Source organism: Solanum verrucosum, unplaced genomic scaffold (genome assembly GCF_900185275.1).
Source record: "Solanum verrucosum unplaced genomic scaffold, falcon-dt-bn FXZP01000085.1, whole genome shotgun sequence".
Lineage (NCBI taxonomy): Eukaryota > Viridiplantae > Streptophyta > Magnoliopsida > Solanales > Solanaceae > Solanum > Solanum verrucosum.
In genome coordinates, this window is record NW_026019839.1 from 2,472,707 (window position 1) to 2,500,701 (window position 27,995).

Sequence of the window (27,995 nt, forward strand, 5' to 3'; positions counted from 1 at the left end):
TATTGTAATTATGTTCATGATTGTGACACTTGGTCCTGCTACAATATAAAATGTATTGATGGAATTTGTACGTGTTGTAATGAATCAAAATGTTGTATTGATGATCAAGAAAATGTTGGCATTAGTCGCAAGGTCCTGAGCTTGCAAGGCTCTTCTAATTAGCTATTATATAGCTATTCAAAATTTAAGTTGTTCCTGTAAATCTCATTAATGCCTTATTGTTGGTTAATGAATTAAATATTATGTTCTAAGGGTTTATCATAATATTAATTTATGTTTATTACTTGAGCATGTTGAAATAATAACAATACTAATTATGTTTCAGCCATCTCAAATAAGTTGAGATTAAATATATTAATCATCAGTGATTATTACGCGAATTATTACTACATAAAAAAATGACGTCATACAAATTCTGTAGCGAAATAATAAAATTCATCACTCATAAGAACAAATCTCGCTATTATGCAACAATAACTCATTTTACCTCGGTTCCCTACCAAATTTCGACTGTTCTGAAATTGGAGTTTCCCCACAATCGTAAATCATTAAGTTCCTTTACCATTTTTATCAATGATAAGTCCATGCCGGTTTTTAAAAAATAATTCCTAGATCGTTTCTAGACATGTATAATATAGACTTTGCCTCATGACCATAAAATTTTTACACAGGACTATACCAAAACATGCTCAATAAAATACATTTTCATTTAAAATGAATTCATCACACATAGTCAAGTCAAAACTTTTTCTTGTTCACAATATCACAGAAATACAAGTTATCACACTTCCCACATACGTAGACATTCAGGCAAGTATAATTTACACATAGGCAATTATTCAAGCAATGCAATGCACATAATAACAACCATTAAGCATTCATCATCAATTTAATAAAGTTTACTATTTTTTATTTGCATCATGGATGATCACTAACTGATCATTCATGCATTTACATGACCCTTAAGACATATACCAATTGGAACCTTCTCGGTTCTAATCTTCTTTTTGCTTGTGTACCTTCAGTCTTGAATACAATATTTAGAAAAAAGTAAATAAATGAAATAGATTTATAGAATGGTTCATTGCCCCCTAAAGATTAAATATGGACGTCAACACACCAATTCTTAGGACTCTATTCGACATTTGCTCTTTTACTGTGAAACTGATACACTGGTTTCTGATATCAAGTCGTTACAACCCAACCCACTAAGCCGTGTGTGAACCTACTCTAACACCTAGATAAGAGAACCCTCAATATCCAAATCGGTTAAAACACGCGGAATAATAAATAAGTCATAAGCTAACACCCTATATGGTTATGAAATTACCATAAATTGATTTAAACCTAAATGTTATTTTATAAGAAAACATACTAACACTCTCAAGGAACTAGTCTAAACAAGTACAAGAGCTTCTAAGAGTACAATTTATAAACCAAATTGAGACTCATCTCCCACCATAAGAAAATAAGAGTATAAGCTATTGAAGATCACCATCGTCTTCTCCTATGAAACATCACTGAATTTCTGCAATTAGTCTATGTCAAGTGGCATATCAAGAGTAGTATCAATACAAACAACACATACTGGTTGGCTCTTCGATTGACTCGAACCTACCACGTAATATAAAGTAGACATTCAGAAAAGAACATGCAATATGAAAGTTACACCATCCCTGGTATAATACCCATAAATTAGTACACTTTGATCCTAGCCTTCTACCTTATTCTACTGTCGACTCTAATATTTAAACATTCGACCATCTTTTCACCTTAAGGCTTCCCAAGCCTATCTGTGATGTCACCCTAAGGCTTCCCAAGACTATCAATAATGTCACTTTCATATTAGATCATAGTCTAACCCTTATACCACATTAATATCCATGAATAAAAGATCACCATAATGTCAAATAATAGCCTAACCCTTCTACCACATTAGTATTCATGAATACCATGCTATCACTAGCTTTATCAATCAACCACCTCCCTAACTGTAACGATCCATTTAGGAAATGAAAAATGTCAGGAAAGCTGGGCCCATCAGCCGGCCAGATGCCGCTAGGGCGGCAGCGCTTTAGCGGGATTAGTAGCCGCCAGAGCGGGATGGGTGAGACATAATGTAAATAATGAGAAGTCTGATTTTTCTCCTTTTTCCAATAGCACTAAAAAGAGGTGAGAATCACCCTAGAAACCCTCAAAAGGTTGCTCTAGGCTTGGGAAGGAATGAGAAAGAGATTTCTAGAGTAAGAGCGTCTGTAGATTGTAGATTTCTGGTCAAATCCACCGTTTCATCGTCCGGAAACTAGATTTCGAGCTACAATCCGTCTGCGAATGCTTGGAGCCCAGGTAGGCTAGGTTTATTAATTGAGTAGTTATAAATATGTGATTCACTGCGTGGTATATTGGAGTTGACGGTAGAATTCATGCGTAGGATTTCGTGCATCGAACGAGATAATTGTACTTGTATCTTTGATGTTATACCAAACGTATACCATATAAGAAAGCCTTAGTCGATGAACTAGGGCTAGGTAATGGTTGTGATTTCATGTTTGTGTGATATAAGTTAGTAATTGCTTCGTTAAAATGCATGTATGTATGTGAATGTTGCACTATTGATCACACTAATCATAAATGAGTATGAATGAATGATTATATTCCATGAAATCAACACTTGCTTGTATGGTTATGAGAATGTACATTGTGATTGTGATTGTGGCTTATTGAATGGAACATATGTCAGGATTCGACACACTAACCGTTTGGGTATGGGTTCCATGAAAAGACCATTGACTTGTCATAAATGTGTATTATTGAGAATGTGGGTTTGTACATTAATCCTTAAATGATAATTGGTTTGTGCATTATATATAGGCATATGTGTGGGTTGCGGAGTTGTAAGTTAATTGGGTATATCTGTTTGGGTAATGAGTTGTGAATGGTTAGGCCAATCAGGATGTGATATGACAAGTGGAGACCAAGAGTCTAGGAGTCACTACATGTATCTTAGAGAGGTGGTAGTGTGTATTGTTGTGGAGGATCGGGGTGTTGTTACGTTGTAAACGTCGACTAGTAAAGTATTACCCGGGTAAGGGATTAGTATCTAAATGGTAAATAGGTTTGATAGAAAGTACTATGGAGTCTGGGGTTGAGTGGTGATGTGGAAAATGGAATGGTGTGTCCTGAATGGTTGGTTGGGTTGGTAGTAGTTACATTTGAAACCTCCTCTGAGGGACAAAATTGTTAAGTTATGATCAAGAATGGAACGAGTAAGGAGTTATGGTCAGGATAGGAAATTATAAAGGTGGAGGAATAAATAGTCTTATTGCATGTTTTACTAGTCGTTTCTTATATTATGCGGTGGGTATTCGGGTTGATCGATGATGTCTACCCGTACGTGTGGTTTTGTACTAATACTATTCTTGCTATGCCTTTTTGGCATAGTCTGGATGTTGGTTCGGTAATGTCTAATAGGTGAAGGTGAAGATAATCTCCAAGAGCTTCCATGTTTCCCTCCATATGGTGGAAGCTATGTCTTTTGTTATTGCAATCGGATCTTGTAATCTTAGAAGCTCTTGTACCTATTTAGACTAGATCCCTGGGGTGTTAATTACTTTACAAGTCTTAACTCAAATCGTTGTCAAAACTCTTATTTTACAAAAATCTTATGAATTTTAATTGTTCTTCAGTTTTCTTAATCTTCTGCATGTCTTGAAACTATTTTGGGAATTGAGGGTTCTACTACTTAGGCGTTAGAGTAGGTGCCTGCACGGCCCGGTGGATTGGATCGTGACACTAACCCTTTTTGGAATAATACATGAAACTGACACTTTATACAAACTCGTCTATCTTGACTCACATCCTCATAATAAAATAAGTTCTAAGAACACTATACAACCATCATTTCCATAAATCAATAACATCATGATTATATTTAGGCATTGGAAGACATGTTGAGGGCGTGTGTAATTGATTTTGGGGGCGATTGGGATCATTTCTTACCCTTATGTGAGTTCTCCTATAATAATAGTTATCATTCCAGCATTGATATAACATCTTTTAAGGCACTCTATGAGAGGGGATGCAGATTGCCTAAAGGTTAGTTTGAGGTTGGGGATGTGAAACCCTTGAATATTTATTTGGTTGAGGAAGCTTATGAAAGGGTAAAGAAAATTCAAGCTAAGTTGTTAGTATCCTAGAGTAGACAGAATGAGTATTGTCACGACCCAAGCCTAAGGCCTAGACGTGACCGGCGAATGGGGAACCCGAAGAAACCCCAAACAAGCCTTATAGCATATTATTACACATCCTTGGTCGCGGAAGCAATTAAAATGACCATAAGCGATAAGCATAATCAAGGGGGAAATCGGGACTAAGGGAGCAAGAAAAAAAAAAGAAATGATACATAAATATCATAGATGAGTCAAACTCAAGCATAATACACAACTTGTCCAACACCACCTCTAAACATGAGTACTTAGCGGGGGCCAAGACAAACTACCGGGCTCACCCTCATAGTCAAAACATAACTAAAAAGAAAAGTCTTATACATAGCAAAAGATCATGAGCAACGTCCCCGGAATGGAGGACTCACCAATAACCTTGATAGGAAATCGTATTAGCCACGCGGAGGAGGAGGGTCAAGCGGTGCTCCGGTCCCTACATGGTGACATCATGTAGGCATAGAGTATGCGTTAGTACGTTTGAATGTACTAAGTATATGGGATGCAATGCAATGCTACCATAGATGGACATCATAGGAAAAATGCATAATCATACCCGATAGATAGCATATTAAAGAAATGATATATATATAATGATGCTTACATAAGAATCATATTTAGTGGGACGTAGTACATGTGTGGTGAGTGACCATCAATATAGTATTTCCAAGGCCTACCACCCCCTTGGAGAGGCGAAAGAGGTACAAACCCCTCAATGTGGTTACCCGGGCCTACCACCCCCCGAGCTAGGGACCAAGGTACAAACCCCTCGATATGGTTATACGGGCCTACTACCCCCCGTACTAGGCAACCAAGGTACCAACCCCTTGATACGGTTATACGGGCCTACTACCCCCCGTACTAGGCTTGGTCGACTCACAACACTTTTATAGAGAAAATCATATACATGTATCCCTTTTATCATCATTTCAATAATTATATAATCATCCGACTCATAGGATGTACATTGGACCTTCCATTTCCTAAGAATTCTATAAATGACATTTTATCAAACACATGGTGGGCTATTGTTCATGTAGATAAAATCATGTCTTTCAAGAGGACTAAGTCCAACCAATTCCAACATTCATATAAATCAGCCCACCAACAACATACATGTATATATATCAACCTTCATAATTTGATCATGGAAGCATGAAAACCATAAACATCACATAATAATTCCATTACATGATAATATGCAAAAATAGACCATAATAGGATGTGTAGTAGTAATTCCATAATTCAAGAGTTCATAAATGATCATAAGGATCCATAAACTTGAAGTAAAAATAGAGGATAAATGGTTGGACTTGTGGAAAGGAAGGTTTCCACAATCAACCCACATACCTCAACTTTGGAGAATCCTTGATGAGGATTGGAATGGAGAATTGATGCTTGAGATTGAGTCTTGAATCCGGAATTAAAACTTGAGATGTTTGAATTTGGTTGAAGATCTTGGTGGAATTTTGGAGAGGGTTTAGAGAGTGTTTTGAAACTAGAAAGAAATATAACTAAGTATGGGACAATCCTCTTTTTTATAAAAGAAAAACGTCCAGCCGCTACAGTAACTTTAGCTACTGGAAATTGAAATTCTGCTCCGACAGGTTTTACGAAAATGATCATAACTCCTTCATCCTAACTCGGAATGAGGTAAAACCAATTGCATTGGAAAGCTAACTCGAAGGGCTTTAATTTAATAGGTAGCGGCCCTTCCAGTTCCTTGTGTGCTAAGAGATATGCCCCTTTAAAGTTGACCCTGAAAATCGATTTTTTTGCGATTTTCGAATTTTGATACGGTTGCTCTAAAATTCGGGTTAGACCCATTTCCCACTCAATTTTACCCCCTGAATAAGAATATGAAGTCGAATTTCCGAAATCATGCACGGATTTTGATATATATAGAAATTACAATTATAGGTGTTTCCGAAGCACATTTTCGGGCATTTTTGGGGTCGTTTCAAGTATGCAGATCGCAAGTTAAGAGATATTGGATTTCATGTTAGTGAGTAGGTCCTATTGAAGGTTTCACCTATGAAAAGACTACGATGTTCAGTAAGAAGGGAAAGCTTTGCCTCATAACATTGGTTCGTTCATGGTTATTGAAGGTGTGGGCCAATGGCTTACAGGTTAGCATTGCCACTCAACCTGTCTAGGGTTGATCCAATATTTTATGTGTCTATACTAAAAAAGTACCATGGGGATTGAGACTACATCATTAAATGAGACTCAATAGTATTGGACAGTGACTTACAATATGAAGAGGAATAAGTGGCAATTCTTGATTCGAATGTCCAGAAGTTGATGACCAAGGAGATCAAATCAATAAAGGTTCAACAGAGCCATCATACGGTGGAATAGGATACTTGAGAGACTGAAAGGGACATGTTAGATAAGTACCCTTAATTGTTTAAACATTCAGGTACTACCCTCTTTTATACTTTAGCCCTGTTTTTCTTACTTGATCAAGCTGGGACAAGTGATGGATAAATTGGTATATATTATAATGACATGATCTGGTCATTACAAGTAGGTCAATAGTGAAATAATTTGATCCAGAAAACTTTTTGGGTAGTGAATTAAAATGTTTGGCTACTCCAGCCTAAGATGAAATATGGACTAAGTCAGGTCTAAGACCATCTGAGATTGGGTGGGGTGTGATGTTGAGTTTTTTTTAATGTTTTCTTATAGCCAAGACGTTAAAAAGTTTATAGAGCTTTTTAGAATCAACTTCGGGTAAGTAAAACTACCAGAATTGATCTTGGAGTGAGAGGTATATGTCAAGACGTCAAGGGAGTGAGTTCTGTCGTGAAAATGGTCTTCCTCAAAAATCTGAGTTTCTGAAGTTTCATTGATCCCGCTATAGCGGTGGGCATCCCACTATAGTAATGTGCATACCGTTATATTAGGGAAAGTTCTACTATAGCGGGCTGAGCCATTATAACAATGCAATATGAGATTTATTGTAGAAACAAACCCAACATCCCTATTTTCTATCCTTTGTATTCTTGGGCTTGAGAGGGCAATTTTGGGCAGGTTGCACTTATTTTTCCTTGGAATTCATCGGTAAAGGTAAGAATTTGACTTCCCAACCCTATGCATTGATTCTTAAGTCTTAGAATCTAGGTTATTGTCCTTGGGGAAAGGCGTTGACATGATTCTATGGTGGAAAAAGTCCTAAATTGAGGAAGATGATCATATTTTGGTCAAGATTAGGATTTATTGATAATTCAGATAAATTATAGGTCATTAGTGATTGATTGTTATTTATATTATTTGTTTTAGATTAAGAACAAGCCAAGACACTTTGCAAGGAAAAGCTCAGGTTATTTAAAGTTTCCAAGTGGCTTGATTCGAGGTAGGTGATCGTTATATATTTTTGTTAATGTATGTATGCATGTCTACTACTTTATAGTATCATTTGTGCAATGCATGACAACGATACACATGAAATGTCATCATGTAGATAGTCTCATGCAATGAACTTGTTATTTTGACTTGTGATTTTCAAGTGGTATTGTTCATTGTGCTATGTGATTGTGCATCGGGGTTCTATAAGAGGATAAAGTATTTATATTTGTGATCATGTGAGACTTGCATCCATGTATTTTTGCTCATGACATGTGATTGAGAGTCTATGTGGTTTGATACTTTTTGTTATATGCATTGTTCTGTGTAGGGGTGTACATAGGTCGGTTTGGTTTGGTTTTTCATTAGAAAAAACCTAAACCAATTATGTCAGTTTATTAAATCTAAAAATCAAATCAAACCACGCAAAGTTGGTTTTTCCGGTTTCGGTTTTAGTCCGTTCTTTCGGGTTTTTTTGGTTTTTTTTTTGGTTTTTTACAACTATACGATGTTTGAAAATGTGATCAAATATATTTTCACTTACCTGTGTGATAAGCTAAACTTAAGAAATGTTAAATGAATAGAAATTTTCGTAAAAAGGGTAAAATTCACATGAGTACAAAATATGTTTTTTTGAAATATCAACGTTCATTATGTTAAATTAATAAGATTAAATGATACGGTCAAACTGAATACAAAATGAAATATTTACAAAGTAAATTGTTAACTTCGAATTTGAAAAACTATAACAATATAATTGTAACTTCGGATCTTAATGCAAAATAAAATATTTACAAATTTTACAAGCTCAAATTTGAAATAAAATATATAAACATTGAAAACTATACACTAACTATAAATATATTAACAAAGTAGATTATAAATAATATTTTTTATCTATAAATTAAATTAAATTAAATTTTATATATATATATATATATATATATTATGTCGGTTTGGTTTGGGTTCGGTTTTACTTTTTTTCTTTTAATACCAAACTAAACCACAAATTGGTTTTTTTCCGATTTGATTTGGTTCATCGGTTCGGTTTGACTTGTACACCCCTAGTTCTTTGTTACTGGTTTGTGGTGAATTTTTTACATTCATATCTTGGACCAAGTGTGTGATACTACTAGTATATTGTGGTTTATGTACTGATATTGCACCTGTTATTTTCTTTTTGAGTACATGGCATCTTCCAGCGAATGATCCTAGACCTCAGTTAAGGGACATCTGATTTTGAATCAACCGGTGAGCTACATCTTTTAGGGTGTCATATGTTACTATGCTTTTTCTTGTCCATCTTTTTGGATACATACATTAGACTATTAGATTATGTTTTCTAAGCTTTAGGGGTTGCATTCCCTATATTTTAGATATTAGAGTTTTGTTACTATGACTTTTAGTTTTAGCTATCAATTGAGTTTATATGGACTCAATTCTTAGTTGTTTGGAATTGTTTACTTCTTTATATGATGAACTTCTCTTGTTTAAATGATATTTGGGCTTCTTTGAGGTTAGTAGTTGGTTAACCCACTAGGTGGTTTAGAGTAGGTAGTCACTGGCGACGGTCGGAGTCGTGATATTTTTAGGTTAAAAACTCCTAGTGTAAGTTTTGGGCTATATTTTTATAATGTAAGTTAGATAATTGTACTTTTATGAAATTTTTCCTAACTTTAAAGGCAACCACTCACTTGCTAAAATAAGTATTTTAAGTACCTCATATGAGGTAGTTATTTTTTATGTCAAGACAAATCCGCAGTCGCTATCCTTTGGGTGCGCACTAGGTAAAATCTCTGCTCCTACGTAATAGCTTGCAAACCATACAGGAGAGGTAATCCGCATTGGAATGCTCGACCCAAAAGGAAAATCCCTTACTTTTATTGGCAAAGGGTTCCAAAATTGAGACCTCCAACTAGGGCTGGCATGGGGACGGGGACGGGGACGGGGACTGGGGGACGGGAAGAAGGGGGACGGGGGTCATTTTGGCCGGGATTTTGGGGGGATAAAAATTTGTCCCATCCCGTCCCACTATATATACGGGATGGGACGGGACGTGGGATTTTTATTTTTTTTATATGTTTATTTATTTGTATTAAATTTATATGTTATTGAATAGCATTTTTAGTTTATTTAGTTTTCAATAACATTTTTAGCTAATAAAAAATGCCTAAGTTTTCAAATTTCAAATTTCAAGTTTCAAATTTCAAATTTGAGAAGTTCAAATTTGTATTTTAAAAGAATTTAACTTGAAATTTCAAATGTCAAATTTTAATTTTTAAATTAAGTATTTTAAAGTTAGTATTTAAAAAAATATCAAAATGCAAGACAATAGTTATATAAAAAAAAACTTGAATAAAGCCTTCAAATTTATTCAATAAAATCTAATTGCAACTTATAACTTAGAAGTTACAATTTACAAATATTAGTGAAGTAACTAATCTACGCAGCCACCTTCTAGGAAGGGTTCTGTTTCAATAAATTCTGATATGTAAAACTAATATTTGTTACAAATATTAGATGAGTAACTAATTTACGCAACCACCTTCTAGGAAGGGTTCTGTTTCAATTAGTTCTCGGATGTAATCTAATATTTGTATTCTCCTTTAAAATTCAATTCTAATTGTCGCATCATATCGACGGTAGCATCCTCCGGTGTTGGCAAACTTGCTAGAAATTCTTGTGACTCTAATTCATCATCACTAGATCCAATTACCGCATTAATCCAAGCTTCTTGTTTGGAACTTAACCTTGGCAAATTATAATTCCTCCTCTCGGCGTTGACCCAGTCTCTAAATAAAACTGATGTTTCCAAACTTTCTTCCGCCAATGAATGTCTATGATCGCCAAGTTGAAACCTTGCCGCACTAAAAGCAGCCTCTGATGAAGCTTGAATAGCTAGAACATCATGAACCATTTTGTTCAAAATTTGAAATGCAACGCTCCGCCTCCTCCACCATGCTAATAAATCTTCATTGCCATCTCCGTCTTCTACTGTTTCTAAAGATTGATTAAGATATTCTTTAAAATCATCACAGTTAGTAGAATTAAGACCAAGAAAACCTCGCATATAACTTGAAATTCGAGCTTTACTCTGAGAATTAGAAGTTTGACCAACTTCTCCTTGAGTATTTCCTGTAGTTATATATTTTTCATACAAAATTTTTGCTTCTATTTTTATGCTAGAGTTACACATTTCACAAGTTGAATTTTTTTCCGGTAAAATTTCTAAAGTATCATAAAAAGTTTCAACAAGTCCTTGCACACCTCGTAATTCATAGTCAGGATGAAGTAAAGTAGCAGTTACAAAAATTTGAGGAATAGGAAAAAAATATTTTTAAAATTTTTCAATCATACCTTCAATTGCTACTCTAAATTTTTCAATTTTTCTGTATTTAGAAAATTGAATTGAAATAGCACAAATATTTATTAATACTGATGAAATAGTAGGATAATAAATTCCAGAAAACATGATTGTAGCATCATAAAAAAATCTTAAAATTTCTTATAGGTCATTAGTTTTTTCCCAATCTTCTTCACAAATTCTCTCTAATGGATCAACATTATGAGCATTAAACACCATTTGTATGGGTCTTTTATATTCGTAAGCAATTGAAAATATTTTGTAAAAAGAATTCCACCTTATTTTAATATGTCTTGGAATTTTTCTTGGTGGCAAATCACATAGTACACAACGCTCATTAAATTCCGTAATTCTAGCAGCTCTTTGAGCATCAAAAATCCAGGCAACAACATATTCAATTTTCATACAACCACATTTAAATAATGAAATACCATCTTGTACAACTAAATTTAATACATATGCAACACATCTAACATGAAAAGAATTATCATCAATTGGACATAATCTAGTTTTTAACATACTAGCAGCGTTTATATTATTAGATGCATTATCTAATGCGACAGACATTACTTTATCTATAAGGATGTAATAATCTAGAACACTCAAAATAGTTGAAGTTAAATATGCACCAGTTTTTTTCTCTACACATTCTTTATAACTTAAGATTCTTTTTTGCAAATTCCAGTTATGATCAATCCAATGTGCTGCAACAGTTAAATAATCACGTCCATTAACACTACGACTCATGTCCGAAGTTATAGACACTCTACAATCTAATATGCTAAATATACAATGAAGATATTGACAATGTTTACCTTGATATACAAAAACATCAGATTTAACAGTATTTCTTGAAAAACCTCTATAAGTAGGATTATAAGTTTGTTGAATATATTCAATAAAACCGGGATGTGAAGGAAAACTATAAGGCAAACCACAAACAAAAACCATTTTAGCTAAATTTTCGCGATCTCTTTCCTTATTATATTTACGTTATGTTAGTGGACCACCGGGGCTAGAATGATCTAATGTTCCTTGAACTATGTTAGAAGCCCCTACCGATTCATTAACATTAATATCAAAATCATTAACTGAAATTCCTTTTTTTTCTATCGGCTAATGATTTAGCTTCTTTATATTGAATCGGCACACAAGATAACAAATGTCTATTTAAGCCCCCCGTCCCACCTTGACCTCCACCTTGTTTATGTTTAAAAGGTTGCTTACACTTATTACAAATAACAATAGAATTTTCCTTATCTAAAGTCATAAATTGCCACACAACAGAAGTTTTAGGGAATTAATACTTCACCTTCTCCCTTGTAGGAGGTATAAGGGGTGAGCGTCCACAATTTTGCTCTGTTGAATTTGTAGTTTCATTTGGAACTTTTGTCACCGGACTAGTAGGTGTACCTTCTAATTCCTCTTCTCCCAAATCAACTTCTACTTCTTCACCTAAATTTTCATCAAGATAAGGATTAATATCACCATAAATTTGTTGTAAAATTTCATGATCGAGTTGAGCATTTGAATCAATATCATAAGAAGTATCATCAACATAAGTAGAATCATTTGTATTCAATCTAACTCTAGACATTGATTTAGAAGAAGTACCACCACATTTACTCTTATTTTTTTCCTTACTACTTTTTTTATTAAAATTAAATAATTTACTAATGCCGCTTGGTTCTTTCTCTTTTTCTTTACCGGTATTTTTTTTGCTAGAACTCATATTTAATTATATGTAAAGTGTAATATAAAAATAATAATAACACAAAAATTAATGACGAAAAATAAAATATAAATATTATGAAATGAATGTACCAAACGTCTGCGTTAATAGCAGACGTTATAACCAATTCTTGAAGCTTGTAGTTTGTTGTAACTTGTAATTTGGAACTCCAATACTTGATAGCAAATATGGGAATTATATATATTATGATATAATATGAAAATTTAGAATTGAAATGTATGTATTATCACTATTATGATATAATATGATACTTAAATGAAATAAAAAATTGAGACTTAAGATTGAGAGGATATAGAAAATAGATGAGAGAATAGATGATTTTGTAACAAATAATAAGGGATAGAGGGGTATTTATAATATTAAAAATGGGTTAAAGTGTATTTATGATAACTTGAGGGTTTAAATTCAAGTTTTAAAAGTAGGGGGTGGTAGGGGGTGTTGGAGAAGTAAAAAAGGTAAATAAATCCATTGGGGGGCCCCACTAGCCGTAACCCAACAGTCCCCAATGGATATAATTTTGAAACAAAAAAATAAAAAATTGAGGGGATCCCGCGAAACCGTCTGGTTTAGCCGGGCCGGTTCGACCGGGACTAAAGGGTGAACCGTACCCTATCCCGATCCCCTCCCAACCCGCAAGAACATACGGGACCGGGTCCGGGTCCGGTGAGCCGGTTCTCGAACCCGTCGCGGGCCGGGGTGGGCCGACCCGGTCCCCCTGCCAGGCCTACCTCTAACATAGAAGTTTCAAGCTCAAACTACTGGACCACTACGAAGTTTCACTTGGGGATATTTCCTTCTCCATCAATATTTTTTTATTTTAATGGGAAGCTAATATTATTATGTCGAGAAAATGGCCAAAAGCACCCTAATCTATATCTGGATTTCCAACTGCACACTTTAACTTTACAGGGTCTTATTAGCCCCTTAAACTATTTAAACCTGAAATAATTACACCCTTAAAAAAGCCATAACCATATCTATGTTGACATATGAATTTCACGCGTTTGACACGTGTAAATTTGATCAAGTTATTATTTTTTTCAATTTTTTATAATTTCTTCCCACTTTCTCCTATACTTTTCCAATTCCTTCAAATTCCTAAAGTAACTTCTTCTCCCAATTCCTAAAGTAACTTCACCATTACTTTAAACACCAAAGTCCACCAAAATTAGATTGTGAGGAACAAATATGAATAGTGTTAGTGGAGCTCGTCAAGCAATATTCAAGCTTTGCTCGTCGGAGAACCTGGAAAAAAAAATTAAAAATATGTTCATACCGCTGCTTCGTCGAGGTTTTGCTTGTTTCTTCGAAGCTCACTGTCGAAGTTGTGCAGTCGCAAGGTTTTGTGGTTAGTGTCATCGACCTCGCTGTGAGAACAAAGGTAGGTCTTCATGGTGGTTGTCTCAGAATGAGAGAGAGATGAGAGGAGGGGGGAGGGGGAAAAGAGTTTTTACCGGTGGTTTGGGTTTCACCGAAGGCGGTGACCCTGGTGGCTACTGGTGTAGCATATCGACGGCGAGTGGAGCAGTGGAGAGAGGGGGAACCTGAAAAATAAACTAAAAAGGTGAGGGAAAGGAAAGAGGGAGGACGAACGAAGGTAGTAGCTATGCCATTAATGGAGGTTAATTGATTTGATTGGTTTTTAAAAGTTTTTATATGAGAGTTTAACAGTTTGTGTGATATTAACAATGGTGAATCCGGTGAAAATGGTGGTGACTATGTCTTAGAGATGGTGAATGTTGAAGGAATTTTGTCTTTGTTGTTATGGAGAAGAAAGACAACAAATAAGAAAAAATAAAAAATAAAAATACATATATTTACAAAAAGAGATATTAAAGATAAAGTTTTAATATTTGTTTTTTGTGCTCACTCTTTCAAAGAGAGTGAAATACACTCACTTTTGTCAACTAAGCATGTAGGGAGGTAATAGTTTCAGTTTTAAACACTCCAAAGGGTGATAGGACTCCCGTAAAGTTAAAATGTGTAGCTGAAAATCCGAAACATCACTCGAATAGCAATAGCAGACACATAAGTGCTAAAAAATATTGAGGTTTTAGACTCTTAAAATCCGAGAATAATTCCAGCAGCAACAATGATAAAAAACATTTTGGACAAAAGTCCAAATTCCGTTCTAAATACTAAGTTTTCTATACTTAAGTTAATTTGTTTTTTAGGCTTATGAAGATAATTTGAGATTTTTTTTCCATATCAAAGAGAACATTGAATCCACGTTTATGAGTTTGAGTTAATTATTTAGTATAAAATCTCGACTCGAATAAATTATTATATTAGAATTATTTTGAGATTTAATATTTAAAATATTTCATTACTTGAAATAATATGAATGTATAAGTATCAAACTAATTATATCCATTCCTAGATATAGATTTTTTTATAATTAATTCAACAAGTTTTATTTAAAATAAACTAAGCTTTTAAATCCACCGATCAACCGCATGTTAGCGGATTTTTTAAGGTGCGTAAAATCTTCCTTAATTAGAAGATTGCTTGAATCCTAACCCAACTCCGATTTTGTTAAAAGGTTTCTTTCGAATTTTTTTTTAAACGATTTTATTATTTTTTCTAAAAATTAAGTGACTATTCTCTTTTCTTTATTTTTAAAATAATAGATAACCATGTTATGATACGTTTAACGAGTTTAAAATGGATCGCAATATCAAGTATACTTGTAATTGTGGTATTCAAAGTTATGTGTGAGAACAATAAGGGTAAGAATAACCTCCCAGTTTGACGAGTGGCTTGGAACCACGATGAGTGTCACTACCCAAAAAATGGACGTGATGGTACTAGTCAAGTCCCCACCAAGACAAGTCAGTCTCAATCAACGTAACGAAGGAATGCAAAAAGCAAAACAAGAACAAGATAAAAGTGAAAAACTTATTCATTTTATTATAACCCCAAAATCTGATTGTAACATGTACAAGTCACTAATACATAAAGTGTGGAAATGAAAGATAATTACAAGTCTCAATGTCTTTGTTTATCAAGTAGAACAAAACATAAAATAAGGAACAACAGAGTCCATCGAGATGACAAGTAGCTACCTCTCAAAGTCCTTTGAGAAACATCATAAATAGGAGAAGAAGAAGAGCAATCACACTGGTTCGGAACCTACACAAGTGTAGAAGCAAGAAATGAGTACCAACCAACACGGTGCTCAGCAACTAACCAAATAAACAAGGCAAACTAGCTAGAAATTGAATACTTCTTCTATCTCAATAAAACCTCCACAAACTACAACCCACACAAAAATCAGCCCAATCTAATAGTGTCACAATACACAATTCACAAGGCTTAACCACATAGTTCAATAGTCACAGATCAACAACCAACACATATGTCAATACAAGTAAAAGTAGATTAATCACAAGTAACAAAATGCATCAAATCACAATAGTCAACTCTTACCGGAACCATTTTCCTTTAGCACAATATCAATTGCACGAACTATTTCCCTTCGGCTTGATTCCACATCACTAGTTGGAACCATTTCCATTCGGTTTTGTATCAGATTACTTGTCGGAACTATTTCCCTTCGGCACATTATCACATCACTAGCCGGGATCATTTCTCTTCGGCTATATATCACATCACTAGCTGAAAACATTTCCCTTCGACTTTATATCATAACTCTTGCCGAAACCATTTCCCTTCAGCATAACATTACATGTCTCATCACAATGTACGACAATTAATGCAAATAAGCAATTTTACACCATAAGAAAGAGAATAATTCAAGAAATTCAAGTCTTTATTAATGCCATTAAAGCATTTCATCAATCAACCAAATATGGTCCACAACTAGGCAATTCACAAAGCATTATGATATACATATTGCATTTTCATTAATCCTCTTTTTATGTGTTAAGGTTAATCAAGTGGTACAACGAACTCATCACCTCATTCTCATTAATCTTCTACACACAAAATGAAGGGAAATACATGATTCTACCAGATTTATAATGTTTAGGAGATCACTTGCCTCAATTTCAATCATATAGTCAATCCAACACTTGAGTCTTCCCTTTCCAAACAATGTCCAAAGCCACACAATCTAATTCAATCAAGTAATCACAATAACATTATGGAAATAACAATACCCATATCATACACTTTGAAAAATAAGTAAATCAACTCAAAAACCCAATTTCAAAAATGAGGTTTGAATCCAAAAATCTTTACTTGAAATCATTACCAAGGCATTTGAAACTCATTAATGAAAACCATTTTGAAAAAAAAAATTAAATCAGTTCACAATCACCATTTTAGTTTAGAACTCAAGTTCTTGAAAAACCTTGTCATTTTCCAATCAAAATTTCAAGTTTTGATGTTAAAATCCATAAATGATTAATGAGAAATGAAATCTTAGAGTTACAAAGACTTACCAAAATGGTTTAGCACAAGAAATCTCTTCAAAATTACCTTCAAGAGTTTTGCAAAGCTCAAAAATAAAAAATGAGGCTAAAACTCCAAAATTTGCAGGTTTGAACCCTCTCCACCCCCACCCCGAAGTCGCAAAAGCAGACCCATGTTCTCTTAAGCAGACATCACTAAAGCGAACCACACATTCGCTTTTGCGAACACCGCAAAAATTGTGCCTCTCGCAAAAACAAAGTTTTGTTCGTTTAAAACAAAGCTTTCTTCTCTTTTTGTGAAGTTCGCTTAAGCGAACAAAACTTCACAAAAGTGAGGCATGCACACACTAGCAAAACACAACCAAAGACAAACCACCAAATGGATCATCGGGATTTGTTTGAAATCCCGTACACACAAATCATATGTGCAATTTGACTATACTCGACGTTCCAAACTCATTGAAATCATCTAAATACATATCTGAGGTCTCCTTGACCCGAAACTCATAAAAGTTATAAGAAATGAATTTAACGCCTAAAAAGGCTAAAAATCAAGCTCGAGAGCTCTGGAAATTCAACCATGATCTCACTTAGGCCTAAAATTATCCCTCGAATCCTACCGACCAAATTCACAAATTTTCAACTTAATTAGGACCACAAATCCTCAAAAAGACTCCAAATATTAAATCGACAACTCTCATAGACCAATTTAAACATTCCAAAACTAATGAAATCGACGGAATTATATTCCAATACTCGAAACTCCAAAAGACACTGAAAATTACTTTTTAACAACTTTAGCCTTTCAACTCAAAACTTACAAAATTCACAACTTTTTACTAAAAACTCAAAACCAATTTTCAAAACTCAATCAAAAATAATTTGAGGTCAATATCGAGAGGGGTAAAGTGGTACTTTTATGAAAATTTTCAAAAATGACCAATTGGGTCATTACAATGAGCTTCCGGACGAAATGTTACATATATTCAAAGAGTTGGGTACCACACTAATGCGATACATGAATCAAGTTGGCCTCTTGAAGGTCATAAATATAATACTGGACAAAAATAAGATCCTCATCGTGTGTGTACAAACACGATAGTATGATATAAATTGATGTTGATATGATTTGATGGTGTTGAAGTGTATATATGTGTGTTTTTTTAAGATGGTTGCTTCCATTGTGAGTCCATCATAACTCATGTGCTGCTTTATGACTTGTAATTTAGTTGATATGGTGTGACATATGTGGTAATCTTGGGTTGGGGGGTTAGATGAGGTGGCGAATTATTGAATGTACTTGTCTCGTAAATTAAAGGATTTTATTGGTTAGACTATTAAGTATAAGTGAATGTGTTATGGTAGTATAAAATCTTCATGATTGTCATTATGAATTGTGTATTATGTTGCGTGATTTAACATTGATTGATTAATGATTCTTATTAGTACATGTGGTGTATTGATATTATTTTTACTATATTTTTATTTGAGTGTAAATATGTTATAGGTTGACTTGAAGTCTCTTATATGAAGCGCGAGTAATCATCAACAATTTTTGCACTTCTCTTTTCGGTTAAAGTTATATTTTTCTTATCTAATTTGTTTATAAACTATTATACATGCATAGACTAGATTGTGAGAGATAGTTCTTAATTTGATTATTTTACTTATTAATGTTATGAGTTTTCATAAATCTTGACATTAAAAATGTATTTCTTATTTATTAAAAGGCCAGTAACTTTTTTTTTTTTTTTTTGTATATTTTTAGTTGGGTGGTAAGAGTTTCCCTATCTAGTTACGAATAGAGTAGGTGTCCGTACAATGCGTCATGACAATCGGGCAATGTGCTGACCAGTCACAAACTCCAAAGTTCAGAAAATGCAAGCTCTAGAAATGAGATCCGTAGATGCTCAGTGAGGAGGTGTGAGATGTTGCATATAATAGGTATGAGGAGAGGTAGATGGAGGCCAAAAAAAATATTAGGAACAAGTGATTAGACATGACGTGACACAACTTCAGATTATCGAGGACATGAACTTAGTTAAAAGAGCGTGGAAGCCGTACATTAGGGTAAAAAAATAGTAGGTAATGAAGTGTTGTCTTGCTTTTCAAGGATATATTCTTGTAGTTTTTGTATTTCAATTATCACATTATGTGTTCTTTACTGTTTTCTTTTTATTTGTACTTGGATTTATTGCATTTGAGCCGATAATCTTTTGGAAACAATCTATCGATTTTCATGAGATAGTGATAAATTATACGTATATCATATTCTCCGTAGACTCCACTTATGAAATTTCAGACCTCGGAGACCATTCAACTTTCACATTTTCTTTTTGTATCCACTACTTTTAATACTTTCCACATTATTAATATTATAACGCATATCATATTCTCCGTAGACTCCACTTATGAAATTTCAGACCTCGGAGACCATTCAACTTTCACATTTTCTTTTTGTATCCACTACTTTTAATACTTTCCACATTATTAATATTATACTTGTACAAGTCAAATTCAAAAACATAAATCCAACACCATCAAGAAAAGATGGGGAATAAAATAATTGACAAGAAGATATTGGGAAAAAAATGGGTCCCAGCAATGTTAATCACTGCGCATGTTAGTTGTCTCCACAATCATTACATCTACACTAAGCAGTCCAAATAAATAAAAAGCCCCATGCATTTAAATCCTTTCACTGCACCGTCTACTAACCTACGCATCCTCTACTAACCTACGCACCCTCCCCTGTATGCTTGTTGTACTCTTCCCACTCCATTACTGACCACTGACATTAATGGATCTGTAAAAAGCTCTTCAACTCTATATATCCTTTATATCTATAGCTACTAGTACTTCTTCACCTATAATCTTGAATTAATTATATTCGATTAATATATTAATTAATATTAAAAAAAAGGAGTTTATATTTGCTGTTACGTATCGGTTTTCGATCTTATGTCATATCAGTACTGTTCCGGTTGTATCGCCGATTCGATCTTCGATCGGTTGCTCTGCGTTGAAGTTTCAGAGAAGGACAAGAATCAGATCAGCGGTTGTGTTTCTCTGTGTAGAGATCGTTGTTGTTTTTCTTCAGCATTGATGGATTTGTGTTGTTTGAGATGAATTGAGAAATTTTTTTTTTTTTTTTTTGAGTTTTGGTTTATTTTGTGGAGATGAATCCACTATGTTGCATTGCGCCGGTGTCGATCGACCGTGATAAAGGAAATCCGGCGGTGGTGAAGTCACAATCCGTGACGCAAAGTCAGTTAGGGTTTGATAACAATGTGGGTGTGAAACCGGTGAGTTTCAGCTTGAGGCAGAGTTTTACAAATGCGCAAGTGAATACGGATTCGGATTTGGGTTTGGTGAATGAAAATGAGGAAAATGGGAATGATTCGAAAGAATTTAACGGAAGTGTTAGTGTAGCTGGAGTGTTATATAAATGGGTGAACTATGGAAAAGGATGGCGTGCGAGATGGTTTGTGCTTGAAGATGGGGTGTTGTCATATTACAAGGTTCATGGACCGGATAAAATTGCTATGAGTCCAGGGAAAGAAAAGGGTTTAAAGGTTATTGGGGATGAGTCTTGGAGGTATATGAGGAAGGCTAATGTGAACAATAATCGACTGAATGGATCTAACAAGTGGAAGCCGTTTGGGGAAATACATTTGAAGGTTTGTTTACTGTTTAGTTTTGTCTTAACTGCAAGTTAGTTTGTGATATATGAGTAAGCTTTTTCCGGCATTAATGGAATGTAATCCGAAATAAAGTAGTTGAGCAACACATGCAATGCATCAATTAATGGATTGTGTTGACCATCTTAAAAATGCAAACTTTGATTTATCAGTGTGTAGACAGCAAAGTAGTGTCAAAGAGTTGGGACATAGGACAAAAATATGCAGAAATGCACTAACAAGATACAGATCAATGACATTTGTCTTAATATCTGCTCCTGTTCCTATATATTATGGCTTAGGTATCCTAAGATCAGAAGAAAAAAGTTTGTAAAATTCATTATGCATATGCCTTGTAGGAGATAAAACGACATAATATGTTCCAATAATAGTGTATCGATTGAGAAAATTAAATCTTCTACTGGAAAAATACATGCTGGATGAAGGAAATGAACGATGATTATCTTAAGAGAACAGTCCTACAACAAATGTCTAAGGTATTTTTTCCTGAGGAAATTAATGCATGCTTTCATTACTACTGGAGTATGTTCTTATCCAACGTATGAGAAGTGAATAAATCATCTCAGATGACATCATGACAACGAATTACTTCACTGGTCGCTGATCTGCCATATCTGTCTGGTTCCACTAGTTTCTAAATATTCCGGTTCACTCTTCCATAGTTGATTCTTGTAATTTTCAAGCATCCTTAATGCAATTGATAAATTACTCTGTCCAGATTCTGGAAGTATGCCTCTGTATTTGTTTCCTTCTACTTGTGGTAGACTGGTTATTTATTCTGATCAACTAGCAAAATACAACAACATATCATACAGGTCTCATCAGTTCGGGCAAGCAAGTCAGATGACAAAAGGCTTTCTATATTCACGGGAACAAAGACACTCCATTTGAGATGTCAATCAAGAGAAGATAGGACCACGTGGATTGAGGCTCTTGGGGTTGCTAAAGATCAGTTCCCCAGGTTGTTGTCAAGTGGTGATTTTGCATCTTCAGAAGATTTTATTGTTTCAACAGAGAAGCTACGATCAAGATTGGTGCAGGAAGGGATGGGTGAGGCAGTGATAAAAGATTGTGAATCTATCATGCTACATGAGGTTGCTGAGCTACAAAATCAGATCAAAGCTCTTCAACTTAAGCATATCATGCTTCTGGACACTCTAAGACAGTTAGAGGTAATTTAAGCTTTTTAAATCTACTATCTTGAGGAGACGAAAGTTTTAATGTTGGTCTGTATTTTCTTTTTATGCTTGAAATTTTCTTTAGTGAATTACTTTTGTTATTATTTTGGCTTTTGTCTATTCTTTCTATTCACGCCCCTAGTTTCCTAGCAAGAGTCTCTTAGTTTCTATTTTCAAGCCTAGACTTTCTGGGTTCAAGAGAACATAAGAATATGTCTTTAGGATTCTGAGCTACAGGGTTTCCATCAATGGAGTCAATGCCATTCTTGAATACCTTGGCCAATAGGGTATCTCTTCACTATTATACCCCTTAAATCAAACTCTAAACTTGTCAGGAGAAGGTGGTTTGGTTGCTATTTACTGAATGGTATTGCAATGCTCTTCAAGTTTGTTTGCCAAGTTTTTGTTCAACAGTCGTCTCCTCAGCTTGTCAGACCACAAAGAAAATCCATGTGATTTAGGAGAGGAAGAAGTACGGGGTTTATTTTAGCGCGCCAAGTAAGAAAGATAAATCTACTTGTGAAACTGTGATTGTCCCTTGATGTATGGGCTTGTCAGACATAGTTATGTTCAACTGATGTCTGATTCATTTCCTGCTGTCTTGTTTTGAGCTCCGAGTTTCAATTGCTACTTAATTTTCAGTTGACTTGGGATTCTTAATGTATTTGCAACTTGAACATTAAGGTACTACTTCTTAGTGAGATCTCACTCTCTCTTGCAGACGGATAAAATTGAGCTGGAAACAACTGTTGTTGATGAAACAAAAGAACGAGATTCATGTTGTGGACAAGGTCGAAGATTTAGTGGTTAGTTCCTATCCTCCCACTCTTTTAATATACCTTAGAGTCAGATATTTGTCCAATTTTTCTGTATATCAATAGTGTTGGAAATTTTAAAGATCTGATACAGTATGTTCCCAGTAGCTTTTGGTCTTTGAGAATGATTTGTTGACATGGTCGGGAGGCTCTTGATGCATTACTGATTATTGATTTGGGGAACATAAGGCCCTTATGTGCACTGCGTAGTCCAAAACTCTATGTTGTTCAATTTCAGTTAACATGCCATGTTACTGAAGGTGATCTTTTTGGGATCTGGAATAAATCAAAATGTTTTCTTATGTTATAATCAGGAAAGTTGATGTTAAATTGGTCCCTCTTTTTATTTTCTTGAAACGACAGAAGGTTGGTCTATATTGGAGGAGACCCTCTGCCTCCAACCATGAGGTTGGGGTTTGAGTCACCAAGGGGGGAAAGTGCAAAAAACCCATCACTGGCCCCTGTGTTACTGGGAGGGGGGAGGGTTACAATATTAAACAAATGATTAATTGGTTTTCAGCTATTGTAAAACCTCCTGCTTAATCTCCTTATCCCTTCTTAGGTTGCACAGTGGTGGTTACAGTTCTTGTCTGTCAATTGTTAAATGTTTTCATTTGAAAATCAAGGGTCTTTAATTTTGTACATTGCAGCTTATAGAAAACCATTTCAAACTTAGACCTTGCTGTAAATTGTAAGTTGTGTACAAGTGAAAAAGTCTTTCTCTTGTTACAGCTGAGAATGGTTTCTACGAGTTTGTTGTTGAAGAGCAGTTAATAACATTTTTTTGCTGGACTTTGTTACATTTCCTTTCAACTAGATTGAAATTTTCACTTATTTGTTTATAGTAAGATTCAACAATTCATGATATCTTTGTGAATGTTGCAGATTTTTATTCCATTATGTCTGAAGGTAGTGCTAGTGACTCTGATGCTGACAATGAAAGCCGATATGGAGGAGATGCTGAAACAGATGAAGAAGATGGTGCATTTTTTGATACTAATGATTTTCTGTCTGCTGAATCTCTTAGAAGTGCTTCTTATCGCAGTAGAGAGGGTATTGGAAATGCTTGTAGCTCATTAACCTCTGAGAATGAGACCTTTACTGGTCGTACAAGGGAATTGGAGATGGAAGTAAAGACAATCAGTTATCCCTATATCAAAAGAAGGGATAATCTGCCAGAACCAAAGGAAAAAGAGAAGCCAGTTGGTTTGTGGTCAATAATCAAGGATAATATTGGGAAAGACCTGTCTGGTGTGTGCCTTCCTGTGTACTTCAATGAGCCACTATCTTCACTGCAGAAATGCTTTGAAGATTTGGAGTACTCACACCTGGTTGATCAGGCACTGGAATGGGGAAAGCAGGTCACTCCTCAGCTCTCTCTCTCTCTTATTGCTTTTTATGGTGGCTAACTTTTTTGAAAATATGCTTGTTTTGCTATGAAGATGGAACTTCTGATCTAGTTTCCCAAGATCTGTTTCAGTTGGATATTTTCACTTGCCTTGCAATCTTATGGTTTACAATACTGTGCACAATAGGTTATCAGTTGAACCTTTTGATAAACTGTGTATGCCGTTAGCAGTATTTGCTATCTAAGTGCAAAATATTTTGGATTTTGATGTGATCTTGGTTCAAGAAAATTGCTACAAGTATGCTGACTGCCGATTTTTTTTGAGTAGCAAGCTTATTAATGAGTGATTGGATCTTTTCCTGTAAAGTATTGTGAATTGATCCACTTTTCATCTAAGTTGTTCTATAAGACCCTATTGGACTTGTAAAATGCAAAAAGATAATGTGTTTTTACAGCATATCTTCAATCCTAACCTTGATGGTTCCAAATATTTGGTTGCCATCAGATATAGGAATTAGATACTATAAGTTTGTCCGCTAACCAGTAACCACCTAGAAGTTAAATATTCTGCTTGCTCCTTATTTGTTGCCATTTTCTATTTACTTTTTTGTCTTAAATAGTTTTTGTTGTGGCCCCCTGGGCTTAGTTCAAGTGGCAAAGATTGAAGGACTTGTGATTCAGATCACAGGTTTGAGCCCTGCGCCATGCAAACTAAGCATGGTATTTAAGTGGAGAAGAGTAGAGGGGATGGCTTATTATCCCCCAGTATTGAAGGCTGCGATTGGTCCCAACGATTGTCTTCTCAGTCACAAAAGAAAGTTTTGTTGTGAGTCATGAGTATCACATTGCTATTGTCTTGAAATTAGTGGTGTGTGTACAGATTTTTTGAGTTTTTGTATTTAAATTCTCACATATATCTTGTCCTTGAAATTACTTGTATTGATAAACATGGTTAACATTGGTTTTGCCTGGATCATTTTTGTCTTGCATCTTTAGTAAGTTTTTATTCAAAGTGATTGAGCTTCAGGATTATTTTCTGCAGGGAGATGATCTGATGAGAATTCTTAAGATTGCAGCTTTTGCTGTATCTGGTTATGCATCGACTCAGGGCAGGCAATGCAAACCTTTTAATCCTCTCCTTGGTGAAACCTACGAGGCAGATTATCCTGACAAGGGTCTACACTTCTTTTCTGAAAAAGTAGGACTTTTATTTGTGAAACGACTAAAGATTTGATCTGTGAAAAATTCTTTTATAAAACTCTTCTTCTTCTGTAACAACTAAGAAACTAGATGGTACGTATCTCTGTTGCCTGTCCTTTTTGATACCTGATCTTGTGTGCGTGAATTTCAGGTTAGTCATCACCCCATGGTTGTTGCTTGCCACTGTGAGGGCAGAGGGTGGAAATTCTGGGCAGATTCTAATCTCAAAGGGAAGTTTTGGGGACGCTCAATCCAGCTTGATCCTGTGGGGGTTCTAACCCTGCAATTTGAAGATGGTGAGACATTTCAGTGGAGCAAGGTTACTACTTCTATTTACAACATAATAATTGGTAAAATCTACTGTGACCATTATGGCGCTATGCGGATCAAAGGCAGTGGTAAATATTCATGCAAGCTCAAATTCAAGGAGCAGTCTATTATTGATCGAAATCCTCATCAGGTAATATTTGTTACTAATAGATTTTATCTATTCTTTTAGTGTTGGTGTGGAAAAATAAACCCTATAAGCTATCCACCCAGAAAATCCAAAAGAGTAGTCAAATATTCACTGCATAGAAGTACAGAACTTTCTATCTTTTCAGATTATATTAATAGCATTGAATGGATGAACTAGTATTACCCGTATTGGAAGTAGTCATTTACTAAATAATTATTGATGAACTGCTGCACATTTGGTAATCTTAGTTACTTTAAATCTTAAAAGTCAGTTGCGTTTAAATCGTGAAAAGTATGTTAATGTCCATTTCAATTTGAATGGAGGAGCATATGTTTCTACTTCAACCAAATCAAAAGATTAACACCTATCTTCTGTGAAAAAAAGATTCATGGATTTGTGCAAGACAACAGAACAGGAGAAAAAGTGGCCATGTTATTGGGGAAGTGGGATGAAGCAATGTATTATGTGTTGGGAGATCCAACTACAAAGCCAAAGGGTTATGATCCCATGACTGAAGCCATATTGTTGTGGGAGAGGGACAAATCTACTCCCAAAACAAGATACAACCTCACACCTTATGCAATATCTTTAAATGAGTTGACACCTGGGTTAAGAGAGAAGCTTCCACCGACTGACTCAAGGCTGAGGCCTGATCAGCGCCACTTAGAGAATGGGGAGTATGAGCTGGCTAATGCAGAGAAGCTTAGGCTTGAACAGTTGCAGAGACAGGTACTCATTCTTTTTTTTCTATGTAGTTTGGGCCTGCACTGTTTTTATTGGTTTCATTTGATACATAAAAATGTGATGAAGAAAAAGGTGAACAGTTTGGCAACCATGTAATTTAAAATGCAACTTTCCTCTAGCAAAAGCCTGCTTCTTTTATATATGTAGAAATGGATCATATGATGGTCTTTAGTGTCTAAAATTCCATCCATGTCCACAATACTGATATTTATTTGCTTTGGATCTAACTTTAAAGTTGAGATATTTTTGATGCACTGTTTGCTATCTGCTTGAGCCACTATTCTTACTGTCTTTATTAAGAGCTGTGCAAATAACTACACCCAATGGTGTGACCTAGTGGTCAATGAAGTGGGAGGAAACCATGTCTTAGGTTCAAATCGCAGCAAAAGCAAAACACCTTCCTAAGATCCTAAGCCTTGGTGGCAGAGCTATCTGGTGCGAGGTGGCAAGCACTTGGTGGAATATTCGAGTTGCATGAAAGCTGGGCTGAAGACCACAAACATAAAAAAAAATGAAAGAAGGAGCTGTGCAAAAAGCCACAGTACAATACGTGATAACTTTTGTTATCTCAAATGGCTATGGAAGCAGATAGAAATCCAAGTGGAATCGAAGGGACTTTGAAGCCCCATAACCTACATCTGGGATACCAACAACAAAGGTTTTGAGGATGGTGATACCAAATTTGTCAGAAAAAATTGTCCACGTGTAATCACCCTTCCCTTGGACGAGAGTGGGGGAAAGAGGAATGGAGGGAGACACATTGGAGACAAGATTCTACAACTTTAGCGGCTTTTAAGAGTTTGCTAAACATAATGCATATCAACTACACTACATTTAATTCTTCCTATTAACTTCTGTTGACCATGATCATGAGCTTTTGTTCTAGTTATCCTACCTAAACACATTAGTTTCTTCAACCTGTTGATTTCATCTTTAAAGACATGCTGATTCTAAAGTTCACTGATTAACCAAGTTATAACTGCTGCTGCAGGCAAGGAAACTACAGGAGAGGGGTTGGAGACCAAGATGGTTTAGCAAGGATGAGGATGGTTGTTATCGCTATGTCGGTGGATATTGGGAAGCAAAGGAAAAACATAATTGGGAGGGTATCTCTGATATATTTGGGCACACAAGTGATCCTTCTCCAGTAATTGAAGAGTTTGCCTGTTAAGCCTGCTCTTCATTTCTTATGGAGGTACATGTTACATGGCTTTTCTTGCAATTAGGTTTTTGAGTTTTGACATTTTCTTTCACAATGTTACTATCTATTTTAATGTGTATAATAGCTCTCTCTAGGGTGGTTGATCTGATATCAGCTCAGCTAGACATTTTTATATCTTAAGGAAAGTTTCGGAATCGTTCAACTGGGACTTGGAACTATTCTTAGTTGTGACGGTTCAAAAGTAGTTATTGTTTTTCCCAAAAAATGAAGAAGTTATATCTAGTTTACTCTCGATTCAGTAAAAACAGGGGTGTGTAGATGCCAAATTA

General features: G+C 35.1%; 2 protein-coding genes across 4 annotated transcripts in view; both read left to right on the plus strand.

Moving 5' to 3' along the window:
• The window catches only part of LOC125815441 (uncharacterized), a 426,658-nt gene that overhangs the window by 97,666 nt on the left and 300,997 nt on the right, over positions 1-27,995 (plus strand). The gene's annotated exons all lie outside the window — the stretch shown is intronic.
• LOC125814830 (oxysterol-binding protein-related protein 1D) lies at positions 20,207-27,868 on the plus strand. Of its 2 annotated transcripts, XM_049494283.1 has the most exons (9): positions 20,207-20,741; positions 21,578-21,934; positions 22,662-22,746; positions 23,641-24,116; positions 25,146-25,301; positions 25,455-25,763; positions 26,145-26,489; positions 27,496-27,699; positions 27,791-27,868. In XM_049494283.1, the coding sequence occupies exons 1-8, from the start codon at positions 20,241-20,243 to the stop codon at positions 27,673-27,675; spliced, it is 2,409 nt and encodes an 802-aa protein (XP_049350240.1). In that variant the 5' UTR covers positions 20,207-20,240; the 3' UTR covers positions 27,676-27,699; positions 27,791-27,868. The 2 variants fall into 2 exon arrangements, with proteins under 2 accessions (XP_049350240.1, XP_049350233.1); XM_049494276.1 differs by having other exon boundaries at positions 27,496-27,868.

Excerpts from the sequence above, each read along its gene's own strand:
- LOC125814830 (XM_049494276.1), top strand. The coding sequence starts at position 20,241 with ATGAATCCACTATGTTGCATTGCGCCGGTGTCGATCGACCGTGATAAA. Across the intron at positions 20,742-21,577 it reads TTGGGGAAATACATTTGAAG|GTCTCATCAGTTCGGGCAAG; the intron begins GTTTGTTTACTG and ends CATATCATACAG. Across the intron at positions 22,747-23,640 it reads ACAAGGTCGAAGATTTAGTG|ATTTTTATTCCATTATGTCT; the intron begins GTTAGTTCCTAT and ends TGAATGTTGCAG.